The sequence below is a fragment of the Amblyomma americanum genome, unplaced genomic scaffold (assembly GCF_052857255.1).
Source record: "Amblyomma americanum isolate KBUSLIRL-KWMA unplaced genomic scaffold, ASM5285725v1 scaffold_13, whole genome shotgun sequence".
NCBI classification, from domain to species: Eukaryota; Metazoa; Arthropoda; class Arachnida; order Ixodida; family Ixodidae; genus Amblyomma; species Amblyomma americanum.
The window spans coordinates 2,102,914-2,127,792 of NW_027526485.1; the positions used below are offsets into that span (position 1 = coordinate 2,102,914).

The following is a 24,879-nucleotide window of genomic DNA, read 5'->3' on the forward strand; positions in this document are numbered from 1 at the left end:
AGTGTGCCTGTGGCGCAACGAAACCCTTGCTCAGAGGAGCCTCGCAGGTACGCTAGGGAGCCTACATGCCGGGAGGGGGCGCGACATGTAGGCTCCCTAAGGTACGCTGTCAAATAACGCCATCTCTAAGGGGATGACGAAAACACATCCACCGCTTTCCCCTCTAAAGGTGGCTTCAGTGTCCGGTAAACCACTCGTTTTATTGCATAGCTGCATGCATTTAGTCACTCTTACGGGTGACCAGCGACACCTTTTTTTTAGAATGTGGCCCATTTGAGATTCTGTGAGTTTGAAAATAATTAATTGCATGGCTGTCATTGTTGTCAGACTGATGAGAGCCAATTCACACAATAAAGAGGACTTCACAGTGAAAGCTCATTAATTCGAACCCTGATAATTTCAATTGTAGGATAATCCGAACTACGCTGCTTGGTCCGGCCAAGCTGCATAGAGATCTGTGCATAAAAAGCCCCTTAATTCGAAAGCGAGTCGGTTCCGCTACGGATAAATCGAACTACGTGCCGCCACGTCTGGGCAGCTTGGCACACAGCACGTGGCCAAAAAAAAGCACCTCCGCATAGTTAGACGCTGCGCACGTCCGAAACGGGGACAGAAGATGGAACCAGATAAAACCGTTGAAGAGTGGGTACAGCCTAAATGGCGCCATCACCGGTGCGGCGGCCGGCGGCGCCGACGGGTAGGGGTTGGCGGCCACGGTGGCGGTGCATACATATGCGTCTCCTGTTTGTATTCATTTAAATGCAAAGAGCACATCTAATAAACTGAAATTACATCTGTATTGCGCTGCTATTCCCTGTTATATGGGCGGGATCGGGCGTCTTTTTGAATATTTCCTTTGTGTGTAAAATTCTAGCACATTTCATGTTCTTGTGGCAGGAGCAACGCAGCACAAAACAAAGACAGAGGCGGGAATCAACGCTAACAACCAGATTTTTAATCCACGTTGGATGGAATATATACATCTTGCTCGTGCAATAAGGAAAGGACAGAAGCATGACGAACGCATAAGATGTACACGTGGTAAAAGATTAGGACAACACACGCAGATAATCAATTTCGCTGTCACGAAACGCTATCGAAAGTATGCTGACGACCCGCCGCGGTGGCTCAGTGGTTAGGGCGCTCGACTACTGATCCGGAGTTCCCGGGCTCGAACCCGACCGCGGCGGCTGCGTTTTTATGGAAGGAAAAACGCTAAGGCGCCCGTGTGCTGTGCGATGTCAGTGCACGTTAAAGATCCCCAGGTGGTCGAAATTATTCCGGAGCCCTCCACTACGGCACCTCTTTCTTCCTTTCTTCTTTCACTCCCTCCTTTATCCCTTCCCTTACGGCGCGGTTCAGGTGTCCAACGATATATGAGACAGATACTGCGCCATTTCCTTTCCCCAAAAAACCAATTATTATTATTAAGTATGCTGACGCATATGCGTCGCTCTTTGGTCGGATGTTGAAGGCTTCGTCAATCTCCCTGATTCGTTGATCAAAATATGACGGGATGACCATTGTGTTGATAAGCTGCGGAGCGCATTCATGCTCTCTGCAATGTTTTGCTAATTCACTGCTCATGGCGCCCTTGACGGATATCTTGTGCTCTCGAAGCCATTCGTTCAAACGGTGCCCTGTTTGACCAATGTAGGTGCGTCCACATGACAGAGGTATTTCCTAAACCCCGCTTTTCACACATTTCACATGTTTTTTTCCGGTGCTTTTTCTTGCATTGATTTTTCTTTGCTCGCTGTTGACTTTGGCGCACAGGCTTCTTAATTTGTTGGGTGCTGACATGAGCACTTTTACACCAGCTCTTGCGCCTACCTTTTTGAGACTGTGGGAAATGCCATTAATGCAAGGAATGACCGCGTACGGCTTGCTTTCTTCTGATGTGGTTATGACATATTTTCTGCCTCTAAGTGCTTGCAGAATCCCTCCTGCGACACTGGATAGCAGTCTCGTCGGGTAAATTGCTGCTTTCAGCCAACTGTTCTGGGCGTCAAAACTTCCTCGAACTTCATGATGACAGGATCTCGTCAGTGCGGCTCTCATTGCTACTTTTGATAAGGACTAGAAGAACTAGGAGTAGAAATAACAAATGAACTACCAGAAAACAACGTTATGCGATTTCTTGACTTGACGCCAGCCTTTCTAGGCGCTCACATATGCTGGCGGTACGGACCACGAAGCTAGAAGGGACTGCTCCCCTACACACCTGCGCACTCCAAGATCATCAAGGGGGGGGGGGGGGGGGTAGAAAAAACAGCAATGAGAGCCGCATTGACGAGATCCTGTCATCATGAGGTTCAAGGCAGTTTTGACACCTATCCACCGCGGCGGCTGAGTGGTTATGGCGCTCGGCTGCTGGCCTGAAAGACGCGGTTCGATCCCGGCCGCGGCGGTCGAATTTCGATGGAGGCGAAATTCTAGAGGTCCGTGTACTGTGCGATGTCAGTGCACGTTAAAGAACCCCAGGTTGTCGAAATTTCCGGAGCCCTTCACTACGGCGTACATCATAGCCTGAGTCGCTTTAGGACGTTAAATTAATCCTCATAAACCAAACCAGTTTTGACGCCCAGAACCCTCGGCTGAAAGCAGCAGGTTGCCCTACTAGACTGCTATCCAGTGTCGCAGAAGGGATTCTGCAAGCACCTACAGGCAGAAAATGTCACAACCACATCAGAATAAAGGAAGCCGTACGCGGTCATTCCTTGCATTAATGACATTTCCCACAGTCTCAAAAGGGCAAGAGCTGGTGTAAAAGTGCTCATGTCAGCACCCAACAAGTTAAGGAGTCTGTGTGCCTAAGTCAACAGCGAGCAAAGAAAAAAACCAATGCAAGAAAAAACACCTGAAAAAAAGTGAAATGTGTGAAAAGCGGGGTTTATAAAATACCTGTCATGTGGACGCACCTACATTGGTCCAACAGGGCGCTGTTTGAATAAACGGCTTCGAGAGCACAAAAGATCCCTCAAGGGCGCCATCAGCAGTGAATTAGCAAAACATTGCAGAGAGCATGAATGCGCTCCGCAGCTTATCAACACAATGGTCATCCCGTCGTATTTTGATCAACGCACCAGGGAGATTGAAGAAGCCTTCAACATCCGACCAAAGAGCCACGTATGCGTCTGCATACCTTCAATAGCACTTCGTGACAGAAATTGATTATCTGCGTGCGATGTCTTAATATTTCACCACGTGTACATCTTATGCGTTTTTAATGCTTCTTTCTTTTCCTTCTTATACGAGCGAGGTGTATATATTCGACGAACGTGCTTTAAAAATCTGGTTATGTGTCGTGTCCCGCCTCTCTTTGTCTCGTGCTGCGCTGCTCCCGTCACAAGATCATGCACCAACCAGCCCAAATTTTCACCTTGTTAAAGCACATTTCATGTAAACAGGTAAGTCTGAATGGCCTAGCCAGCAAGCATTCACGCGAGTTGACAGATGTATTACACCACCTGTAACGTAAGCATGTGCCTGAAATTTGGCACATATGTGCGCTTAGATGCCTGAAGTCTGCATGAAAAAAAATTTTATTGAGCCAGGGCCGAGAAATCAAGCATTAACCTTTTGGGGCTGTCCCTGGGACGCACAACTTTTTCGACATGGCTAGTTGTGGGGACGTTTTTTGGACGTCTTCGGGAAAAATGAGAACCACCTGGGGACATTCCAAATGTCCTGATGGGATAGTTCTGGAAGATTTTGAGGTTTTGTGTTTCTTGGAATCTAGTCCAAATAGAAGTTCTTCTAAACTATATCGAAACTCTGGAGACTTGTTGGTGTGGGGACCTGCCCTGCAGCCCCCTGTGTTTGCTTTCCCGCGAAGCACCGTGCAGCAGCAGCCTCACCTCGAGGAGGAACGCATTCCCTTGTCAGTTACATTAACTGGCAAGAGAGGGCGCCAGTGTCGCTGCGCGGGAGAGGGGCATGAGGCTCTTCGGCTGGAATCAGCGCGAGCGGACGTGTCGCTCGCGGCTCTGCTCTTTCCTGGCGGGGCGAGGAAGCGGCGGGGAGAATGGCTACCGTACTCGTCCCGTCCAGGGGTGCGGAGTATTCCTTGCCCTAGCGAGGGCGAACATTCGCTCGGAACCTTGCTGGCGAGTCGGACGACCTTGGTTCATTAGCGTGCCTTGTTGCTAGCTGGCGTTATTGTTGCTGTAGCAATAAATGCCTGTTTGTGTCAGCAGTGTGTCGCTCCTTTGTTCCCTCAGAGCAAGGCCCGCCGTTGTTAGCGTGCGCTCTGTAGCGTACGCGATCACGGGGTTGGGTCCGGGTGGCTTTGAACCGTGTCAGCCGCGACTGAGTGGAGATAACGTACTTATCTCCCCAATTCAACCCCACATCTGGCAGCCCAATGTGGGGCCTTCTCTTGGAACATTGGACGACTGTCGATCGGTTCGGTTCGGTTCGAGGAACGCTCTTTGTCCAGACTTGACAAGTGCTAGGCCTAGAGTGAATTTTGATCGCTAGGACCTCCGGCATGCTTTCTTGAGTGCGAGGTGTATCGCGCTGCAGCATGTTTTTCGTCATGCTCACCCCTTTTTTTCCCCTGGAGTTTCTTCGCGAGAATCACTTGGTCCGCATCGAGGGAGCGCGAGGCCTAGCGCCCGCGGAGTTGCCGAGCCCGAAGCGAGTGAGCACGGAAGCCGCGTGGATGGTCCGAGTTTCTGTATATATTTTCTCTACTGTCTCTTTTTCGACTCTGGGAGTCGCGGCTCCGGGTGCCGCTACGAGCTCGCTGGTATTGCAGCTCGGCACCGGGCGCTCCGACACCGTCTGATACGGTGGGGGCCGACCGCTCAGAAGCTGCTTTGTGCAGTGAGCGGTGTAGGAGCACCCCACAAAGCTCCTCGGGGTCCATGTCTCCTCGCGGCTGCGCGCACATAACCCGTTTTGGGCCTTTGTGGCGGTCACAGTCGTTGTCAGTGGTAGTCAGGCCTGAGACTTTTCGGAGCTGCCTGCACCACGCCAGAAGAGACACGACCACCGGACCGTGTTGTTGAGAGGGGGCGCACTTTGCTGCCCGCCCATTTTTTTTTATAACCTCGCACGAACTGAGCAGCCTCGTTCAACTCAATAAAGGGTTTTGTTCACTCGAACTTTGCATTTGCACAGCCGCCAGACACATTTTGCTAGCGAGGTAGGCATTATGCCACGAGGCCCCTGTGGACGCAGTTTCCCCTCCCGTGACCTACGTTAAAGGCACGCCGAGAGCATTTCGGCAATTTTGCAGATCCGGTGGAGCCCCCCCCCCCCCTCTCGCCCCCAGGCTTGCTGTCCGGTGCACCTCGCTGCGGCGAGACGTCAGCAGTCACCTCCGGCTGCTGCTGCCCTGGAGACTACTGCAGAATCCTGGCCTGCAGTTTTCGCACCGCCATGCGCGTGCCATGCGAGTCGTCCCAGCGGAGACCTTCACGCCACCTTCGGAGCACCGCGGAAGTCTGCGTGGACGCTGTCGGCGTGACCTCCGCTGCAAGACGTGCCTCAAGGACATTAAGCACGGGAGACTCCTCCATAACATGTACTTTCAGGCGCGTAGGTCTATTTAAGGTTGGGGGGAGATGTGGGGACCTGCCCTGCAGCCCCGTGTTTGCTTTCCCGCGAGGCAACAGCAGCCTCACCTCGAGGAGGAACGCATTCCCTTGACATCATGCGAAGGAATGCGCTAAAAGCGGCACAGGAAGACAGCACACACACAGAAGCGCTTGTCGTGTGTGTTGTCTTCCTGTGCCGCTTTTAGCGCATTCCTTCGCATAATGATCAACCAACTGGCCCCGGTAATAGCTTTGCTTCCCTTTACAGTTACATTAACTGCCAAGAGAGGGCGCCAGCGTCGCTGCGCGGGAGGGGGCATGGGGCTCTTCGGCTGGGATCGCCGGCGCGAGCGGGCGTGTCGCTCGCGGCTCCGCTCTTCCCCGGCGGGGAGACTGGCTCCCGTATCTCGTCCCGTCCAGGGGTGTGGAGTTCCCTTGCCCTAGCGCGGGCGAACATTCGCTCGGAACCCTGCTGGCGAGTCGGACGACCTTGTTGCTAGCTGGCGTTATTTTTGCTGTAGCAATAAATGCGTTTGTGCCAGCCTATGTGTCGTTCCTTTGTTCCCTCAGAGCAAGGCCCGCGGTGGTCGGCGTGCGCTCGGTAGCGTACGCGATCACGGGGTGGGGTCTGGTGGTTTTGAACCATCTCAGCCGCGATTGAGTGGGGAGAACCTACTTATCTCCCCAATTCAACCCCACTTTGGGCATGTTCTTCCTCCTCCTGCTTTTACACTATGCCAGGTGCCTATAATGCCTTGTCACACAGTGCAACAAGGACAGTAGAATGGGCAAGAAAAATTAAAAGAAAATTGCTTGGCCCACACACACAGGAAAATAGGAATTCAGATGCCAGTCAAACCAAATGGGACTCAACAAGTTGAACGCAAACAAGGTGAGCAGTGAGGCACTGGTAGCCTTGCTGCACAGTGTTTTAGGGACACTCATTACCAAGACAAGCAGCTCACCACATACAAATAAATCTCTGCATACCTTATTCAAACCTTGGCTTGTGCAGGCCTGCCAGACTAACAGCTCTAATTTTATTAGTTCAGTCCAATACAGATTAATCCAATACACATATAAAGAACCAGTACTTTTTTGCACAAGCCTAATAAAACCAATACATGCCTATTAGATGAATACTAGGAAATCTCTGCCCCCTTTGAAAGCTGCCTCTCTTTGAGGTCGTTTGGCGCACACTTTACTGCTATCAAATTCATCACACTGGCACAGTTTATTCCACCTGAGCCAAGACCAGTTCATCTGTTGTGTTCATGACAAGACAGTAAATGTATCCCAGCATGGCAAACAAATTTTATGTGGACTTGCCAAGCAACATGGTGGGCTGCAAGGTATGAGGGCAGCTCTGACTGACTGGGATCCTACTAGGTGCATCAAAGTGTTGGTACGTGAGCGCTTTTGCAACCCGTGTTCATCAAAACAGCTGTGCCAAGCAGCACTAGGATGCTTGTTGGCTTCTTTCCTCTCTCCCTGCTGTACCACTGGTCACGTGTGCTGCCTAGGGCGGAAGCAATATTTTCATGCCATTTTTTTCTTTCATGTGCCCACCTCTGGTGATGCCACACCCAGTGTTCCCTCTTCATTACCATTGCATGCCCAGCAATGACAGAGGCATAGTAGTGTTGCTTGAGCCAATCACATATGGACTAAAAGGAAGAAAAATGGCACAGAATAAGAATAAAATTTTGAAGTTATACTGGCCCAGAAGAGGTTTTTATAACTTTAAGGAGTCTGTGTTGCCATGGTGGCAACACAGTCAGCATACACATCCTGCACAAATGGCAACAAAGTAGTGCACACCATGCCAAGAAAATTATGGAGCAGCTTGTTTGCTAGACAGTAGTTTGCAATTACAGCTCGCTGCTACATAAATCATGACATGACTATGCATACTGTGCCATGAATTATGCTGAAAACTAATTACTAAAATGCATTAAATAAGCCCCCTGAGAAGAGTGGAATATCAAGACCTGTGCAGGCACCATGAACAAGTGAAATTTCCCGCATGAAATTTGCAAAAGTTTTAGCTCGGACCTAAGCAGTCTTTTATGCAGTCAGTAATTCTAGGTCAGCGTGATGATGAATAAAGGCAATCGCAGATCTAATGAATATGCTGCTGAGAAATGTGTGGGCGCCTTTTGGATTTTGAGATGGTTGGCTTCCGGGCTCCATATGCAATTTGAGTGTCTGATTTCAACAATTTTTTTACCACTCTTGAGCACTTGAATTCAAGCTGAAATTGTGCTGTTCACACAAGTTGCGTCTAACAGCAGCACAAAAAAGACGTCAACAGACACCTGCACTGTCCCACTTAGACTCTATCTGCATTTTATGCTCATCAACCTGTCGACAGCATGAGCACAAGATCCTTGGAAACGTGGGTCAACAGAAAAGAATAGAAATAAACGCGAGCTACAACTAAAAAGGGGCGCAAATATCGCAACAGCTTGCATAAATTCCAAAAACACCCTGCACATGCACAGTTTTTGGAAAAGATCTCTACGGTTCATGTGGCTCTGTACGTGGAACATTTATTACACAGAATGAGTTGTCCAAAAGCAAAATGCAGCCTATCGTGCAACGGTTTAGGCATTTTATTTTTTCAGTGCTTTTTGTTTCTCCCGTTCATACATACCCCAGAGGACCGCTGGCACTGCTGAATAAGAAGCACCACAAGTTGACCAGCAAATTCCAATTCCACTTATGCACAGTGGACATGCCCACACAATCAGCCAAAGGAAGTGGAAAAACATTGCAGCAGCAAAAATTGGAACATTCCTAGGGACCACGCACACGTGGAGGCTTCTTGTTGCACAAAAAACCAAAATGTACACAGCAGGCAACTCATAGCCATATATGTAGATACCATCACCAGTTTTCTGCGATGATGCCTCTCTATACGACCTTTCCTTTTGTTGCAGCCCTCAGTTCAGACTGCCCAAGCGACTGCATCTTATTTTGAATCACAACTTTCACTTTTAAAACCATCGCAGCTGCTGACGTTGCTTCAATTAGGAGGAAAGAACATGGCATGAGAGGAAGAATCATTGTGAAATCAGGTCGCAGATGCAGCGCATAAATTGCACCCCTTGCTTGATCAGAGACTATTTTGCACAATGTGTGTCATTTATTCGAGCTCAATCATGTTAGTGCACGCCTAGGGAAGAAGAAAGTCAATTCAGACTCAAAAAGTGAGTGCCCCAGCTATCAAGACCACTACGTCTTTTGAATGCATGCAAATTGTAAACAACAGAAAAATAGCAGCTTATTCCAAATAACTTGTACTGCCTAAGAAAGAGACCCAATGAACAATTATTTGAAGGCCTTTGAGCATGCATCATTTTGAAAATATATTTTCTTTGTGTAAATAATCCGGGAAACCACAGGGTCCCCCCAATAGAAAGGAAAACAATATTTAGTTCCAATGCCTACAGGGCAGCAAACAGAACTGCGCAATTGTAACAGCGATCTCCTCAAATGCAAAGCAGCACTTACCACCGAAACCTAGGCTTGCAAAAAGGCAGCCTTTATTTACAGAGTAACCTGAATCAAACAAAACAAAAGAGGTTTCTAGTAAAGCACTGCCAATGGACATCGTATCACATGCAATGACCATTGGGCAGGCTTTCATTCGCTCGCTTGCCCTCCTCTACCAGGTTTCAAGGAGCATGTCTGAAGGTTGCCCAGACACACAGCTTTAAAAAAGCCAGCTACCAGTGACGCAGGCTCTGAACAGTATTTACTATAGCTCGCTCCTCTTGCGAGGTATAGTGAGTAACGGAATGGCGGCAGCATTTTCATGAAAGTCATGGTACATACCATTACGCACATAGAGGAGAGGAGATACACAAAAACCCTACACCAAAACAAAGCAGCTGATAAGGGATCCAGAGACCAGTTGCAAGACTACAGACCATTGTTAAGGCAAAGTCGGCCACAGCCAACTATGTGGTCATCACACATGCAGCACTGCCATATGCTTGGCAGAGATAAGCATAATGAACAAGCCACTTTTAACAATGTGCTGGTGTCACTTCAACGACAGATGCCCAGGCAACAGATTGAAATGACAAACATGAAAATCATGTGAACCAATCAAGCCCTGCCTTGCATTTCCCTGCCACTCTAGAATGCTCCACAAGGAAGCGCGTCACATGCAATGACCATTGGGCAGGCTTTCATTCGCTCGCTTGCCCTCCTCTACCAGGTTTCAAGGAGCATGTCTGAAGGTTGCCCAGACACACAGCTTTTGAAAAAAGCCAGCTACGTAGCCACATTCAGTTCCAAACATTATCAGTCCAGTTCGGACACACTCGGAAGTATGCAGATGAAAGTCTCACAATGCTGCCCTTCCATGGGAGAGCAATCGAGTTACGGAGAACAGCTGAGGCAAAAAGGAAACAACTGCACCACAAATCTAATGAAGAATACTTTGTTTGACACCAAGAAAAGTCTCGGGCAAACGGGGCAAAAAAAAAAAAAAATGTGCAAGACGGCTGCCAAGGTGTGTGCTACGTCGGGTAGGCTCTCCTCCTGGCTAGGTTGCCACCAGCCATCTTATGGCTGCTGTCAACTGCCCTCGATGAGAAGTCCGCAGGATCAAACATCATGGGTGTCGACACAACCTTGCCTGATGGCTGCTGCTGCAAAAAAAGAAAAAATTTCGTCTGATGCATGCCTCCCCCCTTTTCACACCACTTTTTTTTTACATACTGCCTTACATAATACATAATGCTTTACATAATGCCTTACATTTTACATAATGCAAAAATAACTCATTCCATTTTGGTCATTAGGTGACCAGCATGTGTTCACACAACAGCCAGTACATGAAATATGTGCATTCACTAGGCTTTATCTTAGGCTTAGCTTAGAAGCATTCAAAGAAGCATACTGGCAAGATTTGTGAAGACACTGCAGTATACCACCACCAAAGGCAAACTAGCTCAGTGAATGCTGCGCATCCAGACACCTTCTACAGCCTGGTCACGATACACAGAGTTAGCTCTCACCGGCTGAACAGCTCCTGCCACGTAAATTAAATTATGGAACCTGTTTTGGTGCGGTATAGCAAGATAAGCATAAGCAAATTAACTCAAACTCAGCTATAGTCTTACTGTAGCAGTCGATATCCACACAGAGCAACGCAAGTCAGGACTCCATGCAAGTACTTACACCAATATAATCCGAGTCTTTTTTTCCCTTAGTTCATTGGTTTAAGAACAAATCTTTCGTTATATTCGGGACCACGGTACAAATATAATGCATGCATCTTTTTCTTGCTGCTCAAGATAGCTCCATCCAGACTATCAAGCTACTAAGAGAAGCCAACATGTCGGGCCATTGAGAAAGAGAAGGCACTGAAAGAGTTCAGGAAGGAAGGCAGGGCAAACAGTCACTGGACTGGGCAGCACGAGACACAAAGCAGTAGTGGCACAGCGGAGATGGCGATCACAGTTGCATGGGAGAGTGCATGCATCGAAGGCTTTGCTGTGCATAATAACGCCATGCTCATTTCAGAAGCGCTGCCTCTAAAAAAAATATTGACGTATCCGTTGCTTCCATAATTTTGCATGCCATTTCCATTTTTTTCTGAGCCCTCGGCTAGTAGTTGGCTTGAACAGGCTGAAAGCGAATTACAATCGCAACTCCCTCCTCACGTCATATACATGTAAATATGGTAACGTGCAGTAGAAACTCCTCTTGCTTGTGTTGCCAAACTTAGCTGGCAACAGAAAGGAGAAGAAGGTGGAGTAGATGCGAGGCTCCACAACCTCTCCATGTAAATCAGCTGGCTACACAGTGCCATTCTGCATATTGCTCCGCAAGTACTGCAAGGTGCCACGTGATTCCAGGTAGGTGGGAACAACTGTCCAAGGCCTTGCTGCACCCCATAGTACAACGAAGCATGGGGGGAAAAACTGGAGACAGCAGGCTACAGTTACCTCCCAACTTGCTGAAACCTGTATAGTGCGTGTTGATGCACCTTTAGCGATAGCTCAGAGTGGTAAAAATCATGTTTTAAAATGCATTTATTCCACCTCATCCCTCTCTTTGCAAGAGCAAGCTTTGCCGTGTCAAACTCCTCCAATGATAGGCTTGTGCTTCTTCCTTGCTGATGTTCTCATCAAGGCAATCTGCACACTGAAAAGGTTCTCTGGCTTTCTCACCCCAGACATCACACGCACGCTTGAGAAGCAAAGTCAACAATCTGCACTACAGTTTAATGACTATAGCAAGTTTCCCTGCAACTTGCAAAATGAGGACGACAGTGCCGCACTTACATAGCTCACTGTCTCTGGAGGTGGTGGCGGTGGAGCAGGTGCCGAATGGTCTGGCATGGGAGCAGGTGACACAAAGTCATAGCCACTATCACAGTGGTCTGCAGAGAGAGACCAATGAGCAGGTGCCAATCAGATTCCGTATGTAATAGGCGGGCTAGTTGGTGGTTAACAGTGGAGTGCATATTGCAATTGTGCTAAACGACGAGGGACGAAGAGAAGAAAGGAGAGTGCATGCATGTGCATAGAAGGTACTCGTGTGAGTGTAGCTTTATCACTGAACTGCTGTGGTGCCTAGGCCTTCCCGTGCTCCTCGATTGGGTTAAAAGTTGGAGAAAGAAAAACCCAAAGCCAGGTCAAGTTACCTACACTGGTAATTGTGGTGTACCTACATATGTTGATTTGGTGCTGTCCAAAGGTCCGAAGTTCTGCGTGGAACCTGAGGATTCCCCAGTAGAGCTGTTATCGCTTGTCAAAAATATCCCAAGACGTGCCCCAGAGGAGGAGAAAGACTGGTGTATTTCAGAAGGTGTGAATTTTATTGCGACGAAGCAGTCGCAACGGAAAAAAAACTTCGTGTAAAAATGACTGTTGAGTATCTTAAGCAGAATGATGTTGCCCTAATGATCACTGATAAAGAGGGTAGTTTTGCTGTTCTGCCCAATTCGGTTTATCGTCAAAAAGCGAGAGGAGCCGTTTCAAAAAACTTCTCCCCCTCGAAGTTTAGCGCCGCTAAGCTGAAGAAACTAGCGACAGGTTTATGCGAAAGATGTGATCTGGAGAGGCTCTGTTCGACTGTCAAGGGTGCGTCCAGCGGAGCACTTAGCATTTTCCTTTCAGCAAAAAACCCACAAACAGATGTTCCTTTTAAAGCCATTGTATCTAAACGTGAAACGTGGCAGGGGGCAGTCTCGAAGTTTCTTCAGAAACACCTACGCATGCTCAGCTTTGAGGACCCGTCCTTAAGAATTCTGAAGAGCTCATCATATTTCTTAGTTGCCAGGAAAGCACAGGCTAATCGTTGTATCCTTTTTCAATTGACGTTGTTGACCTTTTTTATTCCATACCTCAAGACAAACGGCTTTGTGCTCTTAAGGATACCATAGATGACTATGGCTCAGTGGCTTGTCAGAACGCATGTGGCATGAGTATGGATGAGTTTGTAGAAATGCTCCGTTTTTATCTTGCTTCGACCATAGTTAATTTTGAGAGAAAGAATTTCATTCAGAAGCATGGTGTTTGTGTCGGTTCATGTATTGCCCCAATGTTAAGTGACATCTTTTTATCATATTCTGACAAGCGAATTGCTGCAAGCCTTGACACAGCCCACTCGGCTAAGATTTTTAGACATGTAGACGATTATGCCATTTTCTTGAAAGGGGTATCTCGAGAAGGGGCCATTACAGTAGTGAACCGAATTCTTAAAATCTTCAGTGAGTGTGCCTTTGGGTTGAGCTTCACCTATGAGTTGCCGTCGAAGGGATGCTTGCAGTTTTGGACATCTGTATTGTTGCTAGTACTAGTGGAACCCAGGTGTGCTGGAGGTACCAGCCTCGCTCAAAAAAAGGTATTCTAAACCACCAGTCAGCTCATTCAAAGCTTATAAAAAGGGGAATAGCAGAAAACTGTCTGCGCGCCGCTCTTGATAAGTCTTGCCACATGAAATGCAACATAGCGTGCAATTTCAGTTACGACTGACTAGTGCTGGTTTTCCTTGTGAGATGGTCACCTCGGTGATAGAAGCCCTTGCCAAGGAAGCTCGATACCCACTGAAGCACTGCACAAGTGAACAACCGCAACGCCGGACACCCGTGGTTATGCTGTACTTCCACCAGATTTCCCATCACCTCAAAAAAGTGGCCATGAAATGTGAGGTCCTGCTGGTCTTCACGGCGCCCAAAAAGCTTTCGGGCATGTGCAATAGGGTGCAGGGAAATGGAAAAAAGAACGAGTGCTGCACTAAGCACGTAGACAGGTTCGTTCCTTGCAAAACAGGGGTGGTGTACCAAATACTCCTCACATGTGGGAATTGTTACATAGGGCAAACTGGACGTTGCTTGCATGTTAGACTTCAGGAGCACCATGCAGCCATTGAATCATTGGTGGGGGGGCGGTGAATTGGCGAAACATTGTCACCATTGCCGTAACTGCATGCCCAGGTTCCGTGACAAAATTGTCCTGAAAAAATTACCGACCCAGCTTAGCAGGGAAATTTTTAAAGCCTACTGCATCAAAAAAGGAAACGACCGTTGCATAAGCACCACTTCCATATCTTTATCCAAGAAGGAATTCAACTATCTAGATGCTAACTTGTGCCACGCGTGCCCGCATGCCAGTGTAACGTGATGGTGTCTGCTGTCTATCAGGTGTGACTATGAATCTTATGTAAATATGGTTTTCCTTGTAGTAAACCTCAGTTAAGTTCCGCGTTTTGTCCTGTGCTTTCTTCTCTTCGTCCCTTGTCATTCTGCGCGGTTGCAATATGCACTCCACAGATTCCACACTCGGAGGAAAATTGCTCATAACAAGCACAAAGAAAAGCAACATGCTAGTCAAGTAGTATTTGCACCAAACAGACAAAAAGAAGTTTGTTTAAAAGGGTTTAACGTCCCAAAGCGACTTCGGCTATATAGGCGCCCTAGTGAAGAGCTCCTGAATAATTTTGACCACCTGAGGTTCTTAAACGAGCACCGACATCGCACAGTACACGGTCCTCTAGAATTTCGCCTCCATCGAAATGTGACGGCTGTGGCCGGGATCGAACCCGCGTCTTTCGGGTCAGCAGCCGAGTGCCATAACCACTGAGCCACTGCTGCGGCTAGACAAAAAGAACACAGTGCAAGATGGCCAAGTGATCCAACTGGCTGAAACAATTCAGATGCAAAGACTCAAACCCTACAGGGAGCCAACTCACCGTCCACAGCCTGAGGAACAAGGAACTGCGGCGGACTCTGTGTTCCAGGCTGTTCCGGAACTGGCGGCACCCCAGGGACGGCAGGTGAGTCGCCAGAGGCTTTGCTGCTACCCGGGTTCAGCACATCCACATAGTGTTTCCGCAAGGCTGCACATGTTGCACAAATCAGGATGCGTGAAATACCCCACAAACCAGGGATCCCTTGAACAAAAGAGCGAAGCACTTTCCCTGCCTTGTATTAAGGGAGTAATTATTCATTGACATCCACCCGAACGCAGCCATACGGCTGCAGAGGAAAGCTATACAGCTTTCTCGTAAACTTCGTAGTTAAAGAAAAATTCGTCCTGGTCCGGGGTTCGAACCCGGGACCACCGTTTCACCGGAGCAGTCGCTCTAGCAATTGAGCTAACCGGGACGGCAAGGTTACGGTAGGGCGAGAGCGAATTGATCAATAACTCGAAGTGGGACCAGTGTTAGTCAAATGTCTAGGGGAAACATTTCCCCTAAACAGGTGACTTTCATTACCATGCCCTTGCAGAACAAGATCAGAAGAAAAAAGGCGTCCCGTGTCACAGACACCACATGTCCACAGTGTGCACAAAAATTATGGGTCGAAAATCTGTAACATTATTAATTCTAGCCAGGTTGATCTGCTTCAGAGCGCAAGTCTTGCTGTCAACCTGCAGCCATAACTGCATGACGCGGGTTTGAACAGCAAACCGCTGTGAAGTGGAAGTGAATGCATGCCTGTGACATGAAGAGAAAAGAGGGATGAAAAGAACAGGAGCTTTGTGCTGCTAACCTGCAAAACAACGAAAAAGGAAAGGGGACTTGACAAGCTGACATGTGCAAAAAGCATGTCAGGAAGCATCCTGTTGACAGCCCCACCACTAGGTTCGGTGCATAGATAAACGAGGAAGATATTTTTCAAAGGTGACAAAGCTTTTGGGACTTGACAGCTTCAGGACATTTCCATGTAAAGAAGACTGCCTAGGTAAAAACATAGTCGAGATGTTTAATAGGATCAACAAGGTCCTTCCAAAACAGCCACCCCTCATCACGGATGTACGACCAACTCTGGGAGTGGGCGGCTGGGGGTGAGTGCAGTTGTATTTGCACAATGCAGAGCAAGAAGAATAGGGGCCAAATAACAGAAAAACTCACAGCGCTGCTTGGCCATTTGAAAGCGATTCTCCCCTGGCTTGCCACTCGGAGGGGTTGGCTTGCCTAGAAGAGACGAAGAGCATTAAAGGAAAGGATACATCAGACTAAGCAAGACGGATAGGTTATTCCATGGGAACACTACCAACGTTTTTTTTCTGCGTGGATGGCTGTAACCACAAATCAAACCCTTCCACATTCGAAATGCCCGCGAAAAATGAAACCCCATGACACCATTTTGCTGCCTTTGAAATGCTGTGACCAAACCAAAACTAGCCCGCCAGTCTCGTGATTGGTTGAGTTGGCCATCACAGTGGCAAGGTGTAAGTGCAGGCTGCCTCAGACACTCCGGAGTGCTACACCCACCGAAAGAAAGATGCTCTCTGCTGCATTGCGTGCATCTGTGTCTCGCTGCAACGTGCGCGTACTGTAGAAATAGGCTCCATGGTTATGAAAGAAGCTGTTTCATGTTATCAAGAGCAACTGCACACTGTAGAACAAACTGCTAATCATGCTAACATACACATCGGCGAAAGTGATACAAGCGTGTGGCTTTCAGTGCACAGTGTGCTGTCGTGAAGCTTATACGTTAGGCTTCAAAGGATCCTCAAAAGTAAACATGCAGCAGTGACTCTCTGACGTATTTGATTCAATACCACATCTAAACGAAAAATTGCACGTGTATTGCTCATCAAATGGCGCACTATACTGTTGACTATCACGCGTTTATTGACTAACTATGCAGTAAGTATGATAAGAGACGAACCCTGTGACTGACTCTGCTGTGGTCATTGCGATTTCTGTGTTCGTGAATTGTTTCCGGTGTGTTGTAAGCGGAAAACAATGGTCTGCCGCCTGCTGGCTCTGTGTGCTGCTGTTTGGGATGGGATACCTGCCACAAAAGCTTGCGTCAAGTGGACGCTGCCGATGTGTGGCCGCGCATGACACCGAAAAATGGGACATGTGCCTCAAGTCCACTTCTGGTCTGGCATGTGCACTAATGCCACGACTTTTACAAGAACACCGTACTTGAATGCGACAGTTCAGTAATTCAGTGCAGCATGTACATTGCACGTGATACGCAATTTTTAATTATGCCTTTTATTTCTTATAGGCACATAACGTGAACTAGGACTTAAAATGTGCGTTGGTAATTTTTTTTTTAAAAACAATCTTCAAAAGAAAGTGCTTGTTACATTTGTTCTTCAGGTGATAGAGCAAAAGAACTTGTCACACTAAAACTGCCAGTTTTAGTGTGACAAGTTCTTTTGCTCTAAACTGCCAGTTTTAGTGTGACACCACGAAGCGACCCTGAGACTGAGACCACGAAGCGACAGACGCTGTTCATCATTTCGCAGGGCTGTCGCATGTACGGAGGCATCCACAATGTCAGATGGAGGAAGCCCTGTACCAGCGCAGGGAGTCTATAAGGGAGAAAACTGATAATCTTGACAAACATGCAACAGCTGGTTGAACCTTCTGCGTGGATAAGTGCATGTACCGTTAATATATATCGCATCTGTATGCTTCCGCTTGAACAAGCACTAGAATGAAAAGTGTGTGCTGGCATCTCACACGCTGGGAAACTGTTTTCTTTACTCAGCCCGGTGGTTCATGCATGTGCTACTGCTCAGACATATCTCGAAAGACATTTGCCCTTCCACTGTGCAGGAAACAAAGACCACACGCTCACATACATATGCATGCTTACGCATGTCTCCATGAGCCTGAAATGACAGAATAAAAAAGACTGCAATTTCATAACGGCCACTGCCTGCACAAAGTAGCTGATTCGACAGCTCAAGTAAGAATGAAACTGCCTCACTGACCACCTAGCGAGCACAACAGAGCGTGAATGCCACTGGGAGCTCGTGGTTCTGAACCTGCTCCATACAACGACCACATGCAGCTTGAGTGCACAGAATGCAAAATGAAAGGTTCAGCACTCGTGTTTGCACCTAGCCTTTCTCTCCATCATCTGTTTTGTTGTGGGACTTGCGAGAGACTTCGCACTTTTGGCTATGTTCGCCGCACTGTTTTCCTTGTATTTCGGCAGTAATTGTCCATTGACGGCGAAAGAGTTCCTTAAGAAAGCATATAAGTACGTCACCTTCTGCAATTGTACGAATGGTGGGCTCGGTAGCTGTGCATCAGCGCAGGCTACTAATCCGCTACTTTTCACAATGCAGGCGTTTGCCTTCGCTGTGCAACTGCTTTTCACCGCTCTACCGTCTGCCTCCTGTAGATCAGTTTCGACCGCCGCCCCGAAGTTCATTGAAAAAGGACTTTTTTATCCGCCTGCCCCATCACCGTTGCTGCCCCATCGCCTACCCTCATCGTCGCCAGAGGACGTCATCTTGGACCATCAGTGGCCAGTCCCATCACCAAGAACATCATCTGATAATTCTGTCAGCCATATAAAGCCCCTGCTGTCATTGCCGCCGCTCAGTGGGCTCGGTAGCTGTGCATCAGCGCAGGCTACTAATCCGCTACTTTTCACATTGCAGGTGTTTGCCTTCGCTGTGCAACTGCTTTTTGCCGCTCTTCCGTCTGCCTCCTGTACGTTAGTTTCGACTGCCGCCCCGAAGTTCCTTGAAAAAGGCCTTTTTCATCCGACTGCCCCATCACCGTTGCTGCCCCATCACCTACCCTCATCGTCGGAAGAGGACGTCATCTTGGACCATCAGTGGCCAGTCCCATCACCAAGAACATCATCTGATAATTCTGTTAGCCATATAAAGCCCCTGCTGTCATTGCCGGCGCTCTGCGGGCTCGGTAGCTGTGCATCAGCGCAGGCTACTAATCCGCTACTTTTCACAATGCAGGTTAGTAATAAGTTTTCCCTATTTGTTAAAAAAACCAGTAACTACTTTTTAATGCCGCTGGCGAGCCCTCAGTACTACTGTAGTATTGCTGCCGAGTGTTCACGTGTTCTTCGTTTTCTTTTACTATTGTCAGGCGATGTTGAAACTAACCCAGGCCCCGACCATTACGACACCATACTTTCCGAGCTCCAGAAGCTAACTACCGGACAAGCTACATTAATTTCTGATCTGCAGGACATTAAACACCAACTGAAAACTACCAGAACAACCTTGACCGACTTAAACAAGCGCATGGACACTCTAGAATCACACTACCCCACACTTTCTACTCTCCATTCTGAAATTGACGCCCTGAAAACTTTAAACACTGAACTTGCCTGCAAGATCGACAAACTGGCAGCACGTATGGACGATGCAGAAAATCGGTCTCGCTGTAACAATCTCATATTTTACAATATTCCTGACACTAACCCCACTGAAACGTATGCAGACTCGGAAGAAACAGTCATTCGCCATTGCTCCACTCAACTAGGTTTCGCCATCGAACCCAATCTAATCGAGCGTGACCACCGCCTAGGGTGCCACTCTACTGATCGCACAGGCCAATCATCGTTAAATTCACCTCATCAAAAACTAAAGAAAGCACCCTTTCCTTAGGCAATAAGCTGAAAGGCACCAACTACAGTATTGGCGAAAACTTCTCCTTTCCCGTTCGTAACACCCGCAAACATCTTGTAGCCTTTGCCAAATCGGTATCCGATAAGTTCTCTTTGCGCTTCAAAACATTACATATTGGTCCTAAACGCTACATATTCGATGAATCATCACAGACAGTAAAAGAGGTAAAATACCAACCATCTCAGCTCCTGCTGACAGATCGTTCTAAGCATGTACGCCAAGAAGCCCTTCCATTGTCAGCAATCTTTACTAACGTGTGCAGTTTCATTTCAAAACGCGACATTGTTTCCCATATCGTCACTTCATCTGCAAGTAACATACTAGTCTTGACAGAAACGTGGCTAAACAGCGATAGTTCTGATAGTGAAGTGCTTGCCGACTTGCCCAATTTCTGTGTTTTTGCAAAGATCGCCCAGATCGAAGGGGAGGAGGGGTACTGATTGCCACCGCTCCAGATCTATCATGCTCAGCCATTAGCCTTTCATTAGATATAGAAATATTAAGGGTTTTATGCCATGCTTCACCTAAATCTGTTGTGATCGGAGTTTGCTACAGGCCTCCGAAAAGCCCAGATTTCCCTCGAAAACTTAAAAACGCATTGAATGAAATTAAAGCTAAACACCCTAACACATGCACTCTCCTATTCGGAGACTTCAGTTCTCCGAGTATCGACTGGAATAATCTAACTGCTACAGGTAATAAGGATGCTAATTTCTAGACGTTTGCCATAATTTTAACCTAATTCAAACTGTATCCGAGCCAACTCGTGTAACCGAAGACTGCGCTAATATTCTAGATCTTTTATTAACGGATAACCCTGAATGCATTCATTCCATCACGTATCTACCAGGCGTCAGCGATCACCACGTCATACATGCCGGCTTCACGGTTAAACCATCTTTACGCACAACTAAAAGAACTATCAGTTTATACAATAAAGGAAACTATACAGCAATAAATAATGAACTTCGCGCATTTTTCTCAGGATTTCAATCTAACTTTGATCAAAGATCCATTCATGATAACTGGTCCTTGTTTAATAGAAAAATCGACGATTTGGTCGACAGGTTTATTCTGAACATAAATATACGACACCTAACCCTCAAAACCCATGGTTCACAAATACACTCAAACGCCTTGAAAATAAAAAGCGTCTTTTCCGATCGGCCAAGTTGCCTCCTAGTCAGAACGCTTGGAACAAATATTACGTAGCCGAAAAAACGTACATATCAAGTATTTGAGAAGCCAAGCGCACCTTTTTCAACTCCGATCTGCCTAAAATGTTGTCAACTAACCCCCGTAGGTTCTGGCAAGTCATCAACCCCCCGCACACACACACTATTTCCCTCACCGATGGTTCGGGTGCTACTGTATGCGAAACAAAATGCGCGAACATGTTCAACGCAGCCTATTCTTCCGTGTTTACTAACGAAACAGATCCGACATTTCCTCCAGACGCCCCAGTTATTCAAGATACTATGCCTTCTCTTACATTTTCTTCAGCAGGAATTTCATCACTAATTGAAAACATTAAACTTTCATCCTCTGCTGGAACTGACAATATCAACGCTAAAATTAATACCAAAGATATATGTTCATCTCTGTTGTGCTTGTTATTCGCTCAGTCACTCTTCATAGGTCAACTGCCCATAGACTGGAAAATTGGGAAGGTCGTTCCAGTCTACAAATCAGGTAACAAGAACTCGCCGCTTAATTACCGTCCCATCTCTCTAACTAGTATTCCCTGCAAAATCATGGAACACGTCATCTATACCCATGTCATGGCATTCTTTGATTCGAACAACTTTTTTCAACCTGCTCAGCACGGGTTTCGCCGGGGTTTTTCCTGCGAGACCCAACTTGCTACGTTCATTCATGATCTGCATGCTAACCTTGAGTGTAATCTACAGACTGACATCGTATTTTTAGATTTTGCGAAAGCCTTTGATAAAGTACCCCATAAATGCCCGCTGATAAAACTTTACCAATTAAATTTGCACCCCCATATTTTGAAGTGGATTCGAGAGTTTTTAACTAATTGTTCACAGTTTGTCTCCGTTAACAATAAGAACTCTAACTCACTCTTAGTAACGTCGGGCGTTCCACAGGGATCTGTGCTTGGCCCACTACTGTTTCTCATATGCATTAATGATCTGCCTTCAAACGTAACATCTAACATACGCATGTTCGCTGACGGCTGTGTACTTTAACGTGCTACTCTTACGACCGCTGACCAATCTTCTCTTCAAAATGATCTTAGTGCTGTTCAGGAGTGGTGTCATAAGTGGCTAATGGAACTTAACCCACGTAAATGTAATCTTTTGTCCATCAGCCGCCACCGTAATCCTCTAATCTTCTCTTACATAATACCAGAAGTTCCCATACAACTAGTTCAGTCATACAAGTACCAAGGTAAAACAATTTCTAGCGATCTTTCTTGGAGCTTGCATGTTACTAACATAATATCGTCAGCAAACAAGACACTAGGTTTCCTCAAGCGCCATCTTCACCATGCTCCCCAAAATAACATGTAAATTTATTAGCTTACAAATCATTTGTGAGGTCCAAACTAGAATTTGCATCGCCCATTTGGAATCCTCATCAAGCTTACCTCATCAATGCCCTCAAATCTGTTCAAAATCGCACTGCTCGCTTCATTTATTCATCGTACTCCAATGACATCAGCGTTTCCTCCTTAAAAACAGCATCCAGATTATCGGCCTTATCACTCCGCCGTTGCAATGCCAGCCTGTCTTTATTTGACAAATTCTTCCACAGCCCTATGCACATCGCACCTTATATTCTTCCCCCAGCACGCATATCTCATCGCACCAGCCATCACCTACAAGTTGCCCGTCCACGCTCACGCACCGTCACTTTTTCTAATTTTTTCTTTCCTCGTGCAGCCGCAGACTGGAACAGCCTTCCAAACAACGTTGCCATCATCACTTGCCCAAGTCTTTTCGCTGAAAATGTAAAAACTTTCCTGTTATTGTGAATCTGTGCTTTCAATTGTTGCCACCGATTATGTAACACCCCTCTTTTGGGGCCTTTAAGGTAATAAAATGAAATGAAATATGGAAGTGGTGGCGCCACGTGTGTAGCGCTTTTACTTAATTTCCTGGCTTATTAAAGCTTTGTTTCCAGCAAAAATTACATACCTATATTTGGCATTATGTGATGCTAACCTATCAGTAAAGCCTGACTTAGTATTCCCCTTTAACTAATCAAATTTCAGGTTTGCTGTGTACATGAGAAGAAACGGAACGATGAGCAAAACTTTGCCCACACACAGGCAATTTCAATGCTCAAATTTCTGCTCTGACAGCACTCAGAAAACCATATCCAGTTTGAAAAACAAATGGGCACTGCAGTGTCTTTCAGGCGAGGTGCCTGCTGTACAGACCGAACATGGCAAACGCTGGTGCATTCCTTTTGCACGCCACAACAGTTACAAATGTTTCGTGTTCACTAGCAGTAATGCATGCTGCATTTGCTTCTCTGTTGTGTACACTGCCAAGAACAACATAACGGACCATGTATTTCTGCGAGAAAGGTAAAAGCATTCCTGCAAAGGTGACGGATCTAACCATTTGGGTGAAGTGCTAAAAACAGCCGTCCCTGGTGCTAATTGTGCGGTGTCCGTTGATGTTGAAGAATTATTTATTCTGTTCCCCATGGCGAACTTTTCAGTGCTGTAAGGGAGCTCATCGAAGCTGGTGACGTGGTAGACTTCCAGAACTCTTGTGGTGTGTCTGTGGATTCCTTTTTGGAGCTGCTCAGGTTCTATTTAAGTTCAACCATTGTCTCATTTGATGGTAAATTTTATGTTCAAAGTAAAGGTATCTGTATTGGTTCCAGTGCTGCGCCACTGCTGTGCGAAATCTTTCTGGCCAGTTTAGATCAAGTGCTCAAACGCAAGTTGACCCATGCCTTCATTTCTAGTGTGTTTAGATACGTAGATGATTTTCTTATCATTTTAAAACTTTCACCTAATGAAGTTCTAGCTGACGTGGCAAATGAGCTTTTGGCTGTGTTCTATAGATGTTCACATTCTCTCAATTTTAGAACGGCAGATTGGGCTAGTTGGGCACAATTTTCTTTTTGATATGGCCGCTTTAGTTCATCAGATTTCTTCTACATTGGGCTCTTTTCTTTCATCCATGAGCAAGCAAAATGCAGCCATAACCTGCGTGAACCTCATCGCTATTTCCACTTGCAAGGCCAGGATCCTCTCGTTCCATATCAAAAAGAAAATTGTGCCGTTCGAAGTGCGAGTGTTGTTCGGCCCTGTGGAGCCGTCTTGGGGGCATGTTCGGCGTATGTGCAAGATTCTGAAGTCAGAACTCTGGAGACAAGTGCGTCTTTTCCAAGACTGGCAAGGTGTGTTCGCGCCCCAGAGGCCACATTCGACGGGGGTGAGCTGCAGATATTATGAGTACAAAAAGCTCGCTGCACAATCGGCTGAATTCCTATGGCACCAGTACCGTCTGCGCCTTCCAGTAAGGAAGAAGGAAGTGAAGTCGTCTACGACCAACGTCACCGTTCTCGGAGGTGCTTGCATCTCGTCTCAGGACTTGAAGGTCCTACAGAAGGGTCCCAAATTCAGCTTTCAACCACCTTCAAACAAGTACCAGCTCCTGGCTATGGTGCGGCAGTTGGCACAACGAGTACCAGAGCAAGACAAGGCACGAGTCATTGGGGATGGCGTCGATGTTCTACGTCGCTGTGGGGCCTCGCTCACACATGCTAAGCCTCCCATAGTGTCCATCGCTAAACGCCTCAAGGAGGGTAACCTTATGGCTCTGCAAAGCGACAAAGAAGGCGGATTTGTCATCCTCCCTGACCACTTGTACAAGGAGAAGGCTGAGGTAGCGCTCGAAAAGAATTTCAAGAAGGTTCAATTCCGCCCCAGCAGACAGAAAACTTTGGCTTTGAAGCTGCTGACAAGTTTCCAGCTCGACAGAATAAGATCATCGGCGGAAAAGGCCCGAGACTGCTTCTTGGAAGTCTTCTTCACAGGCAAAACCCATAAGCCTGACTGCCCTCTGAGGACCATCATCTCGGAAAAAGGTACGTGGCAGGCTGAAGTTGGTGCCTACCTACAACGCCACTTGAATGGCCTACCTTTAGATGACCCTTTTCTGGTAAGGAACTCGTCAGAGGTGTTACAGCGATTCAAAGGCAGTTCAGACGCTACGACTGGCTTTACAATTGACGTTGAAGACTTGTTTTATTCCGTTCCGCACGGTGGTCTATACGCAGCGGTGCGCGACGTGATCCAACAGTCGGGTGAAGTGCGTTTCCAGAACAGCTCGGGTGTGAGCAGCGACAATTTCCTTCGCCTTCTTCAGTTCTACCTTGAATCTACTGTTGTTCAGTACAGCGGTCAGTACTTCGTGCAAAGGAATGGCGTATGCATCGGGTCATCAATCGCGCCAGTCCTGTGTGAT

At 47.1% G+C, this 24,879-nt stretch overlaps 1 protein-coding gene across 50 annotated transcripts in view; it reads right to left on the reverse strand.

Moving 5' to 3' along the window:
* Positions 1–8,140: 8,140 nt before the first annotated feature.
* Positions 8,141–24,879, reverse strand: part of LOC144111913 (uncharacterized) — a 420,777-nt gene continuing 404,038 nt past the window's right edge. For 41 of the 50 annotated variants that reach the window (XM_077645003.1, XM_077644993.1, XM_077645002.1 and 38 more), the window contains 4 exons: positions 15,927–15,989; positions 14,763–14,909; positions 11,852–11,949; positions 8,141–10,210 (listed from right to left, as the gene is read on the reverse strand). In XM_077645003.1, the coding sequence (XP_077501129.1) occupies positions 10,079–10,210; positions 11,852–11,949; positions 14,763–14,909; positions 15,927–15,989 (440 nt within the window). In that variant the 3' untranslated portion in view covers positions 8,141–10,078. The remainder of the gene's footprint in view (positions 10,211–11,851; positions 11,950–14,762; positions 14,910–15,926; positions 15,990–24,879) is intronic. The other 9 variants (XM_077645001.1, XM_077644970.1, XM_077644973.1 and 6 more) reach the window with 1 other exon arrangement.